Raw genomic sequence first — 13,394 nt, 5'->3', positions numbered from 1 at the left:
CGGTGGCATAATTCGTACCTGACGCTACGTGCGTGTCGTTCAGGAGGCAAACATCGACACCGTGCTCAACGAGGGACTGTTCCAATTCCAGCTTCCTGCCTCGAACACCACCGGCATTACAGGAAGGCTTTTCCCCCTAAGTTCTAGGCCATGCAGTCATACTCTGCTACAAAGAGGATTACAGTTTTGAGGATAGCTCGGGGGCGAGCATCCTCTGTTGGAAGGGAAGAGGCCGTGACGACACGGCCACCTCGGACAATGTGATTCTAGCCTGGGCCGAAGTTGTCCTAGTGGGGCTGATTTGAGTGCTGGCAGATTCGTGGAGGCGCCGTCCTTTCGGCCGCGCTTTCCTTCCGCACGCTTAGTAGCAGCCGCCTTCGCCTCCTTCCACCTACTGCAACCACAGTAGTTGGCAGTGTATTTGCCCCCGTAGCTGGTGGTTTGGGGTGGTACACGCCCCAGATGGGTGCTCGTCACCGCAGGACCACACACCTATGCGCGTAGCCCAAGTTTTGCTGCGTATACCCGAAAGGTTGGCAACGTTTGCACTGCAGGGGCCCCCTAGGTGCGATGTACGTCTCTACCTTCACCCGCAAGCCGCAGAGTTCGGTGAGAGCCCGCACCTTGGCAGCGTCAGGGCCCCGCTCTACTGGCACTATGAAGTGCGGTGTCAGAGGGGGTTCTTTTCCGGATCGTGGTTCCGTCTCTTAGACCGGAGTAGCATGGCCTCCTGTACATTAATGTGCATGGCCAACAGCTCCTTCCGGATCTCCGTTCGGGCATGCTTTTGCCCAAGTTGCGTAAGCTGACGTCCTCGCCCACATCGAGGCATCGCAGAGCCCCGATAGTGGCCCGGAAACCGTCATCAGTCACGGACATCAGTGTCAGGATATCTCCCTTCATCTGGGCCATAAGACTGCCGTCTAACCTCGCGCGAATCCATTCCAGGAAACTACGAGTATTATTTACCCCAGAGAATTACGCCGGGGTTTTATTTGGTCGTTCACCAAGGAAGGTGGTTTCTCCACTTGGGCGCTGGGAGTGGTGTCATTGGACGCAGTGCTCAGTGGCCCGGACACGTCACCGGGAGTCCCGGGAAAGGTGCGCCGCGGAGCTACCATCGAGAAAGTGGGTCCCGGCTGGGCGCCGGGTTCCTTGGCTGTGTGCTTGAGCGTCCACTTGGCTATTTTGGAGTGGCGGGTTGAGCGTCCAAGTGTTCGCCAGCATTGGATACCACCGTGACGCCCTATCCCCTCTGGGGAACTTGAACACGAAGGGGGGGGGGGGAGATCCGCGGGACGCCTTTTCGTCCCTCCGTCCTTTACCATTGCTAGCGGCCTCAGCTTTACTGGCGAGGGGTGCTGCCGGCAGGTTCCAACGAGTCGGACGAGTCCAACTCGTTGGCCTTGCGCTTGCACGCAGTTACTCGGGGAGCCTTGTGGTAGGCGGGAGCCCCCCCCCCCGGTTTGGCACCCACTGTTCTGGCCAGTGGGTCGTTTGCCAGACCAATGCCACGGTCTCACGCATCCTCCTCTCCGAGATGATGTCCGCCTTGAGCTGTCGCAGGGCAGCCTGAGACAGCTGCCCTAGGTGGGCCTTGAAATAGGCTAGTTCCATCTCCTCCATAACACTTCGGCAGCCCGCAACTTCGGTGCTATCTAGTCAGTCAAGCCTCATCCTGACCCTCGCTGTCGAGCGTAGCAGGGTTGGTTTCAACCTGCTCCACCTAACCGTAAGAGGGTTATTTCTTACCTGCTCTACTGCTCACTGATCTGTGTATCGGACCACTGCTCTACCGGTTGACGCTGTGTTCAGCCACGGCGGATTTATCTGGTTGCTTCGGTCGGATGTGGCGCTGGTGTTCCTTGACTCTGGTCTCGAAAGAACGGGCGGTCTGCCGAAGAAAATCGGGGATATTTTTTGGGAAAAGCCCACGGACTTGGTTTTGTGCCTGGACAGCAGCCTGCTGCTGCGGTCGAAGGTCGTGTTCATATATTGCAGGAAGCGACCGAGGCAGGAATCTCCGGTGGCGGTGCCACTCTCGCCGGTGGGTTAAGAGCTTGTCGAATCTGTCGGTTACTGCAGTCGTTCTGACTGAAAGTGGTCCTGAGAAACTCCAGTTCATCATACAAGCTTTCCTGGCACCAAAAATATGATTATGCATCAACCTTTTTCAATTTAGTTCCCTTCTATAATGAGTTTGAATTCGTTAAAAGTTCAACAACTTCAAAACTAGGAATGTCATTTGATATCAATAAATGAATACGTTGCCATAACCATATAAATTTATTGTATCGACGTATCGCTTGGTACTTTGTTATTTACAAAGAACTAGGACGTTAATGAGAATAAGTTTAATACCAGATATAAATTAATATTTTCCCTACATCAATAATAATAATAATAATAATAATAATAATAACGTCCTTATAATTGGAGTTCTTGGAGGAGTCAAGTCGTCACTGCTGGCTAACATCAAGCTCATTCCGGCATGCCAGCGTAACGCTGAAGCACTACTCAGCCGGATGCAAAAGGCCGTGCTTCTTGGGTCGCTCCGACTACTGCGTGCGCACGACCCCAACTCACTGTAGCCGCCTATCTCGTGGTTCGAGCCGTGACTACAGTTTCATCTGGCCTGCAAGCATCCGAGTTATGACGGCAACACGCCTGAAGTTTTTGGCTGCTTGTGGACCAATTAAACAATTCATAATAATAATAATAATAAAGTACAGGTCGCCTAGGTACTCCAAGGGCTGAGGTTGGTTACGGCAACGAGGCAACTCAACGCTGGCAACCATGGACACGCACAGCCAACAAGCCCAAGACTCACAAGAAAATCAATCAAGAAAAACAAGAGTGGCTTGGACAAGAGAAGAAATGAAGGAAGTAGTTTGGTGTCACATGTATTGTAAAACATTTTCTTCAGACGACTACAAGAGTGTGTATGAGCTATGGAGGAAAAGAAATCCAAACATTAGAGCAAATATAGATGCTAAGAAACTTATGAACCAAAGAAACTACATTGCGAAGAAAAAAAAAGTAACTGATCTGGAAATGGAAGGAATGAAGCAGGAGATGAAATTAATTCAAGAAGGTCATTTAAACAGAAACAATGAAGAGCAATCAGAGCAAGCACATGATACAATTTATGAGCAGGCCCAAGAAAACCTAAACCTAGCACCCCAAGATGAAATGGCTTCTCCACAAGAAACACAGTCAAATGAGAAACTGAAAAACGAAATTGAGATTATGTGGCATCAGGTCTCTCAGGTAGAAATTAGAAGAAGACCAAAACTGGAGAAACCCCAAAACATGGTCAAAATAAAAGAAAGCATTAAGAGTGCAAATGCAGTTCTCACAGAAATATTAAGAGAGACAGATTTGAACTGAACTGAATCATCTTATTTATGCAACGGCAAAAGTGTTAACAGAAGATTTAAATGGACCAAGAAAGTGCATGCCAAGAAAGCAACCTCAATCAATACCACCCTGGATGAGAAGAATACAAACAACTATTGATGCTATAATGAAAGATTTATCAGCTCTGACGGAAATTAAGAGGGAGAAAATGGAAAATCGGAATATTAAAAAGAAACGCCTGCTCCAGAAATATGAAATAGAAAGCGAAGAAAACCTGGACCAAATAATTGAAGAGCTTAAACAAAAGGTGTCAGCAAAATCACAACGTATTAGAAGATACAAGAGAAGACAAACCCAATATCAACAAAACAAACTATTTAGAACGGACTGCAAGAAATTCTACAGATATTTAAGACAGAAGAAGATAAATATGAAATCCACGCCTAATAAAGGAGAAATTGAAAATTTTTGGAAAGCAATATATGAAACAAATATCACACACAACGAAGAAGCCACGTGGATAAAAAATCAAGGTTGCCAAAACCAGAGAATGGAATGGGAACCAATAACAGGGAGGGAGGTAACAGCAGTTCTCAAAGAAACTCTGAATTGGAAGGCCCCAGGAGCAGACCAGATAGCAAATTTTTGGCTGAAGAACCTCACTGGGACACATCAACATTTAGCAAAAGTGTTCAACGAACTGATTGATCAAGATCACGTTCCGGACTGGCTGACCCTTGGAATAACATATCTTATTCCAAAAAACGAAATTACTGAACTACCAAAAAATTATAGGCCCGTAACTTGCCTCCCTACAATATATAAATTATTTACAGCAATAATTACTAACAGAATGCAGCAGTATGTTGAAGATCAAAATTTAATGCCAAAGGAAGAAAAATGGCGCTGCCGAGGATCAAGGGGATGCAGAAACCAACTGCTGGTATCGAAAACAATACTGCAAGACTGTAAAAGCAGGAAGAAGAACTTGTGCATGGCCTGGATTGACTACAAAAAGGCATTCGACAGCGTTCCTCACAGCTGGATACTTAAATCTTTAGAGCTAATTGGAGTTAATGAAAAGATAATATCTTTCACTAGGAAAGCTATGAATAGCTGGAAAACTAGTATGAAACTAAATACGGGAGATAAAATAACCGAAACAACAGATATCAGAGTAAATTGTGGAATATTTCAAGGTGATTCACTCTCACCATTATTATTTTGTATTAGTTTAATCCCTCTTACAGCAGAGCTCAACCGAATGAATATAGGATATGAAGAACATGAGACTAAAACAAAAGTCTCACACCTGATCTACATGGACGACTTAAAACTGATATGCAAATCAGAGACTGAACTTCAGAAACAACTACATACAGTTAGGACATTCAGTAAGGATATTGGAATGAAATTTGGACTGGACAAATGTGCAAAGGTTGTGTATAAAAAAGGAAAATATGCCGATTCAGAAAATCTGTTAATTGATATGGACACAGAAATACAACAGCTTGAACAAGGAAAAACATATAAATACTTAGGAATTGAGGAAGGAGATGGCATACAACATCAACAAATGAAAGATAAACTGAAGAAGGAATATAATGGAAGATTAAGGATGATACTGAAATCTGAACTGAATGCCAGAAACAAAATCACTGCCATAATTGCGTTAGCAGTTCCAGTACTGAGGTGCAGTTTTGGAATAATTAACTGGAGACTAGAAGAACTGAAGAAAATTGACAGGAAAACTAGGAAACTGTTGACAATTTATGGGATGCATCACCCGAAGGCAGACGCAGACAGAATTTACGTAAAGAGGAAGGAAGGGGGAAGAGGACTGGGACAAATTGAAGCAGGATACAAAAGTGAAATAGTTAATATTGCAGAGTATTTGCACATAAAGCATCAGAAGGATCCATATATTAATATCATAAAATTACACGACAGGTCTCAAGCAATAATGAACTCAATAACTAAGACAGCATCGAAAATCAAAGAAGAACTAAATTCTGAAGATGAAATCAGTGACACAAATGAAGGAAAACAAATTAAGACATTGATTCAAGACAGTATAAAGAAAAAATGGGAGAACAAAATGGACAGTATCTCCGAAGTTTGGACAGACAACTTATAAGCAAAGAAGACACGTTTCTGTGGCTGACAAGAGGAGATCTGAAAGGGGAAACTGAAAGTCAGATTATAGCAGCACAAGACCAGGCGCTAAACACTAAATATTATGCAACAAAAATATTGAAAACAGATACAGACAGCAAATACAGACTATGTAATCAATTTGATGAGACGACAGATCACGTTATGTCCGGATGCCCCGTGCTGGCAAAAGAGCAGTATATACAACGACATGATCGTGTCTGTACTCAGTTACATTTTAACATATGCAGGAATGCTGGGGTAAAGATAGAAGAGAAGCAATGGTATGAACACATCCCGAAGACAATGGAGACAAGTGAAGATGGCCAAATAACTATTTTGTGGAACCAATAAATCAGAACAGATAGAACCATCCCAAATAATAAACCAGACATAATAATCAGAAACAAAAACGGAACTTGCCTCTTAATTGACATAGCAATACCGACTGACAGAAATGTGATTAAGAAGGAAGTAGAGAAGATATTGAAATACAAGGACCTTCTCGTAGAAATACAGAGAATGTGGAAGGTTCAAGCAAAAATAATTCCAGTAGTTATAGGGGCAACAGGAACTGTCTCCAGGTCGGTCAGGAAATATTTGGCCAACATCCCGGGCGAACACGACGTCAGGGAACTTCATACATCATTCGAAAGACGCTGTCGTAAAATAAAATAATATAATACATGTAATACATATTAAAAACAAATATAGCTGCTGCCCTATTGACCTTAGGGACAAGGTCTGTCTCGGGTACATAGAAGTACATACCCCATAAAGTGGTGAAGAGATGGGATAATAATAATAATAATAATAAGTCACTCAAAATATGTTTGGCCAACATCCCGGGCGAATACGACATTAGGGAACTTCAGAAAATCGCCATTTTAGGATCATCATACATCATTCGAAAGACGCTGATGTAAAATATATAGTATATATAGTCATGCCTCACATTAAATCTATATAATACATGTAATACGGATTAAAAACAAAATGTATTTCAGAAATAGCTGCTGCAATTTGTACCTCAGGGGCAAGGTTTGTCTCAGGTACATAGAAGTAAATATCCTGTAGATGGAATAATAATAATAATAATAGTAATGATACATACTCAGCCGACCATGAAATATCACCTGTTATTATCATTGATACCTATGTAGAACGTTTTAACCAGTAGTGGGACATAGATTGCAATGTAAATTTATGCACAAAAGATTGTAGTACAGAGCGAAATTGACCTTTATTTTATGACTAACATTAATTAGATGCTAGAGCAACTGAAAATATTCTACACCGACAAATAGACTTGATGTCGGTATGACCACCTCCGATATAGATATGAAATTCATATCAATTGATATCCGTGGCCGAAATATTCATCTCTGAAGTTTGTTGTGCCACAATAAAATTCTTTGTAACTAAAGATCAAAGGCTGAATTGCATGCCGGTTTCGAGTATGAGTATATATATATGTGACTTGTGATACGCAGAAATTGTTTGCTCCTAAACCCCTCCTTTACCCAGTGTTTGCTGAAAGACACGGTCTCCCATGCAACATGTATGAGAAGTGAAAATCGAACATTTCTCCAGGTCAAAGTCTGAGCACATTTTTCGATACGTCAAACAAGGAATACGTTTTGTTGCTGGAAGAGCAGAAATCCTCGACCTTGATTCACTCCTCTCCTAAAGGAAAACTCCAGTCGTCTATTTGCTGTTTGCGAATGACTGAATAAGTAAACTCTGTCGCACTCTGTACAAAGGGAGTGGCAACTGATAGACTCATGACACAGCTTCTTGCAGTGATACAGGATCAAAATCTAGGCCGTTCTGCAGTGCATGCTTTATCGAAAGACGTCTGTCCCTCTATATTTCTCTTACAAGTTATATACGTGAACGAAGTTGCATCATGGGAAGACTTGAATTTGCACTGATTCTGATGTAAGTAACTTTATTAATCACAAACTAGGGCCAAGGTTTATTAGTAGATCTGTGATGCCGCAGTTTTGCTGAGACATGAAATGCGGTAAAACTGCCGTCTTGATTATTATTACACGCAACTACATTTATCTGTAGGCGCTGAGGCTAAGAACATGGAATAAAAAAACAATACTGTCTGCCACCTGCAGCATTATACTTTCATTTTGCCTGTCGGCGGAGTCTTGCACAAGTGCAAGACATCCTCTCTTGGTTGGTTATCATTCCTCCATTTTGGTTAGACGGCGATGGCCTCTAGGACGTGGCAGGGAAATCACTTCGGTCAAAGGCCTCCATGATTGGGAAAATTGGCCTGTGATCCTCTTGAGTTATACCCTGGCATTTTCATTACAATTTAGGAATAGCAAGGAAAATTTCAATCAGGGTAGCCGAGTAGTTAGACTAACCGTTGCATCGACTTGGCCATCTTTTCAGGGATAGCCTCGGCTGGCCTGATGAGCATCAGTCTCGAACTAGGTAATTGGGGTGGGTAAACCATAAGATGAAATCGCCATAGTTCTATTACATGAGCTTGAGGTTCTTCGGCAGAAAAAATACCGCAAAAAGAAGACTCGCGAGGCACATAAAGAACATTGGAGGGCGTCAACCAGTCCGCGGGTTATCACTTGACTAAGCTCTCCCGGCTGTTTTAGCTATTACGAGGTGCGATCGGAAAGTTTCAAGACTGTGTCAATAGAGGGCGAACCGGATGTAGTACGAGCTTCTGCTGCTAGGGGGTGCGGCCTACATTCATAGTGAATCAGTGTGCCAGCCGGCATCATCGAATTAGCATTTGTTTCTTAGTTACGGGCGTTTTGGTAGTGCATTACACCGACCCTAATGCGATTTCGGAATGGCGGATTTTCATGAACAAAGAGTGTGCATCAAATTTTGCCAAAGACTCGCCAAAACGGCTACGGAAACCTATGAAATGCTAAAGCAAGCATTTGGGGAGTCCGCAATGGGTCGTGCACAAACTTTTGTGTGGCATTCACGTTTTAAAAATGGTCGAACCTCTGTCGATGATGACCAGCGTTCTGGACGACCATCTTCGAGCACAACGCCCGAAAATGTTGCGAAGATTCGGCAGGCCATTCACGAAGATCGACGTCGTACCATCAACGACTTGTGCGACATTGTTGGGATAGGCTATGGGACCTGTCAGCTGATTCTAAAGGAAGAACTCCACATGCGACGCATCATGACAACGCGCCAGCGCACACCGCCCTCAAAGTTCGGCAGGTTTTGGCCTCAAACACCATGGCCGTCATCCCGCACCCTTCTTATTCGCCGTGTGACTTCTTTCTCTTCCCAAAGATGAAAATTCAGCTAAAGGGAAGGAGATTTGAGACGATAGAAGAGATTCCGGCAGAATCGCAGATGGTGCTTGACAGGCTGACAAAGAAAGATTTCCAGGGATGCTTCCAGGCTTGGCAGCGGCGCTGGGATCGTTGTGTTCACTCCCAGGGGAACTACTTCGAGGGTGATGGATGAATTTAATACCTGAGATAAGTGTACGGGTTTTTATACGCGCAGTCTTGAAACTTTCCGATCGCACCTCGTATGTTTCGCTGAGTTTTCAGCAGATCTAATTGAAGAGTGTTCTATGACCGTCGATGCAACATCGCAAGGCTATATTTTGAGGAATTGATCTCTGAAAAACAGTCTTTTCATTTTATAAAACAAATTTGTTTGTACTGCGCAGAATATGGTCCCACTCGTGGCCTATTCCAGGGGTCCGGAAATATGTCTCAGCCTCGGTAGACCTTAATTTTTCAAAGACACACGACAACAAACCACAAAATTTCGCCTCACGGAAAAGATGTACGAAACTATACGTGATCATAAGTCTGTATCGACATATAGATCCTTGCCTTATAAGTGTGCAGGCGTATGGAAATAAACATGACACTTGTTGAATTAAACTATAGAATATAAAACTGTGTGTGTGCGCGCTACGAATTATAAATTGTGATAGATAATATATTACATTTACTACCTATAAAGCATGCACCTGAAACCTTTAGGGAGCATACCGTTTGCGGAACACTGGCTTATTTTGGGCAGTATACAAACTGAAATTACCTCTGTTCTGGGCTCTGGATACAAAATTTTTACCAGAGCCTGGAGCAAAGACAGAATAATATGCAGAAATTCGGGGGAAAAGTGGGCACATTTAAAATAATTACTCTGAATATATGTAATTTCTGTGTTCATATTAAGTAAAACATGCCAGATATAAATACAATAAAATATACATATTGATTTCAACAATTTAAACTGTGCGTATGGCACGTCCAAATTTCTGTGTATTAGCCTCTGGTCTGTGTTCAATGGATGTATGACATGATCACCACAAAGGGGCGGAGTGGACTCTTAAAATTAGTATTTAAAGTGTCACAGTACTCTTATTTCTATAGTTGTAATATAGGATGAACTGTACTCTGAAGAATAACAATTTTAAAATGTTTCTGGGTCAATGTTTATGAGCGCGTATTATTAAAGACGTGCTAGGAAATATGGCGAATTATGTCACATAGTAATGAGAATCTGATGGGAAAACGATACAATAAACTGAAAATACTTCAGTCATGTTCTTTAAAATGCATTATTTATGCAGGATTTAGGCCTTATAATAAAACCAAAATATCTCATACAGTCACAGTTTCTTTCAAAATAAAACAATGCGCACAAAAAGTTGTGTGGAATAGAGAACTTGTTTCATCACATGTCAGAGTTATTTTACCGATATTATACAGGCCTATGTTATGATTCTAGGGCCATTGATACATATGTACCTACCTACCTATATACATACATACATGTAGGTTGGATGATTCTTAATTACGTACCCTAAAAAATAAGGAGTGTGTTGTACTCGAAAAACAGAGACAAAATGTCCCTATAAAGACAACGGAGCATGGGGAAATCGAATGAGAAAAGAACGACGTGTTTTAGGAGCGTATATATTTATTAGATTTTAACTAAACAATTTGTTCATGTTTACAGAAGTTGGTTGAAGTGCTATTCCTTTCAAGTGACCCCACAGTTATAAGTCGACAGCCACGAGATCGGGCGTTCGCGGAGGCCACAAAACCGTCCCGTTTTTGTCTGTCCATAGGTCTTGATGTTCAGAGTATGAAACCTGCATGACGTTGTGGGTGAAGTAAACAGAGGCTCCGATATCCTCCAGTAGTTGAGGCAGTTCTGCCATTGAATATGTAAATTGGAAGCCCCTGAGAGTCGAGATGGTGACTTGTGAAGTCCTAGGACGAGATAGTATATTATTCCTGGCGAAACGTAAATTGTAAACTCGTCTGTCTTCGCTGCGTAGTGTTGTCATGTTTCTCCAGGAGATCGATTGTTACCACACATTTATAGGATTTCTTTACCTTATTTTGAGAGTAGAGCATCATTTATATATTTATTGCACGCAATTAAAAATCGAACTTTATATTAAACTAATTATTCCCTGGTAGCTGAACCCACAGGTCCAACACCGACAAAACCAAAGCCTACCGGCTGCCACGATCCTGAGCCAACTCCATTTATTTGTCATCCTCACAACCCAACTCCCTAAGATCCATCTTGATGTTATCCTCCGTTCTCCTTCTTGGTCGGCCCAGTGGTTGTTTTCCAGGATTCTCTAGGAAACTACACACAATTTCTGTATGAAATAATAAACGCTACCTGCTGACGGTGAACGAAGCGTTTCTGGTGGTCCCAAAAGTGATACGATTTTGGAAGAAGCTATTATATCGTTCCCGTGGGTAACATCATACAATGAAATCATCGAACAAAACTGTTTGAAGTAGGAATCCACTGTTTTATGAGACAAGATAAGTTTTTGTGACACGTTAAACGTCTAAACGAACTTCTCGCCCACACCATATATAACATAATCTGCTTCGAAGTTTCGTAATATGGGGTAAATACTAATGACGGAATATTTTATGATTTCAGGATTTTCTACATTGGTGCTCCTTGTTTTGAGAGTTTTATGTCAGCTGAAGGTGAGTTAAGTCGTTAAAATTCCTAACCGTTCTATTATTACTGATAACATATATTTGGCTTTCTTGGGAATGGAATATGTTCTTTGGCTAAGAAGAACGAGTCTATTAAATAGAGTTTCTCAGTTCTGTGAAACGGTTGGTGGTCTGGAAGCAGTGCCAGACTTACACATACGCTGCCTCAGCTACAGTTTAAGGCCTCACGATACAAATGGCCTAAAAATTGTGTAAACAATTATCATCTTAGCTTAACACAGGTATTGTTGTATACCAATGCTCGTATAATCAGATTCATGTTACTTTGGTGTAATGTATCTTTAATTAAGAATAATCACAGTGTAATTTGACTCTAGAATTTGTGGGTCCTCTTAAACTTGAGAAGCAGTTAAACGTCTGGCCCTGTTTGGAAATAGCCTTGCGATCAAAATAATCTCATGTCGGAATCTTGATTTCTTGAGATCGTGTCGAGAAGGAAATTCTGTACTCAATTTTAAATCTGTATCTTCGACAATTTATAGATAACAGCTCACATAAACGAGGTGTTTGCGATGTGTTTATGTCTGAATTCAGCTTAACAATGTGGTACACTTAATGCCTACAGCAGTACGTGACAAGATTTTCCAATATTCGCTGTTGACGCCACTCAATTTGTTTTAGTACTTATGTCAGTTCTCTTCCTGCAACATGTGATGAGAATTGGGACAAATGTTAAATTTCTTGCGGAACACAAGAATGCCTAAGTTTTGCATCAAAAACAAAAAAGGTAATTTTTACCTTACGTTACGTTATGTGTTGGTTACGGTAAAAATATTTAAGTGCTCCGGCCATAGTAATACACTAGGGCAGAACGCTCCTTTCGGAGCTCCTCGGAGGGGCTGGTCAAGTTTTTAAAAAGCAACCAACCCCTTGCGTTTTAAAATCTTGTGTAAGAAACTAAACTAAACCCCCCGAGTTTGTTTATAGTTGACATTGTTGATGACGTAATTTATTGACGACGACGAAATCACAAATTTTTATAGTAGATATGTTTCAGCGTGTCCTGCTTGCCCAAAATGTTGAGCTCCCCTGCTTTATACAACACATGTACCAAATGAAATAGGCATTGGAATTTACAATTTTATTTTCCGCGCTTTAGGTTAGAAAATGTAGAAACAAGTCAGTTTTGTTTTAGCAATCTTATATTCTATTGACACAGTGGATAACTCAAGTATTTCTTGGTGCATTGAGGAAAAAATATTGGCGAAACCCTTGTACCTACGGTCACCCAATGTTTTCTCCTTATCCACTGAAGGTAAATTCTCTTTTAACACTAAGGTTGGCGCTACACCCGGTTTGCTACCCTTCTTCTTATATCATAACAGCAGTATGAAATGTTCTTGTATTTTATTTTTTATTAAATCTGACCAAAGAAGCAGAGGTTTGGCCGTACAGTTTTATGTTTTCACAGTAAAGTTAAGGAACGTTAGCACAAATTGATATAATTAATATATTCTACACTGTATCAAGAACTTAATTGCATATGTGTTCAAATTGTTTACTCAGCAGGCAAGGTTTAAACTAATATTATCTGGAAGAGTTAGAGTGGTGTACCTTGGTCCATGCAAACGCCTCGTACCGTGGACCGTCGCCAAAGGCACAGGGTACAAGCAAATATGAGCTTTTACTTAAGAATAATTTTTAACTTGTACTTTAATCTAAATTACTCCATTTACTTTTATGCCATGGAGTGAAGATGGTCTTAAGTGACCAAACGTCGATGGGGTTAATCTTACTACAGATGTTGGCGCTGTTTAGAACAAAGGATTGTCGGTTAGAGCTGCAGGAGAACAATTAAACATATCACGACTTACACTTAAGGTCAAGTCCTCGGAAACAACAGTTTCAATTGGAGAA

At 41.7% G+C, this 13,394-nt stretch overlaps 1 protein-coding gene across 4 annotated transcripts in view; it reads left to right on the top strand.

Annotated features, from left to right (window-relative positions):
- LOC110831285 (uncharacterized) overlaps positions 1 to 13,394 on the top strand; it is a 94,394-nt gene that overhangs the window by 9,532 nt on the left and 71,468 nt on the right. The window contains exons 1-2 of one of the 4 annotated variants that reach the window (XM_087351399.1): positions 7,289 to 7,455; positions 11,455 to 11,504. In XM_087351399.1, coding sequence (XP_087207525.1) covers positions 7,424 to 7,455; positions 11,455 to 11,504 — 82 coding nt within the window. In that variant the 5' untranslated portion in view covers positions 7,289 to 7,423. Of the gene's footprint in view, positions 1 to 7,288; positions 7,456 to 11,454; positions 11,505 to 13,394 lie in introns of those variants that run through there. The other 3 variants (XM_087351396.1, XM_087351398.1, XM_087351397.1) reach the window with 3 other exon arrangements.

This window comes from Zootermopsis nevadensis, unplaced genomic scaffold (genome assembly GCF_977971745.1).
Source record: "Zootermopsis nevadensis isolate Lab colony 2312 unplaced genomic scaffold, Znev_1.0 Znev_ptg000019l, whole genome shotgun sequence".
Classification (NCBI taxonomy): Eukaryota; Metazoa; Arthropoda; class Insecta; order Blattodea; family Termopsidae; genus Zootermopsis; species Zootermopsis nevadensis.
The sequence above is the reverse complement of the archived record's forward strand: the minus strand, read 5'-3'. Positions and strand labels throughout refer to the sequence as shown.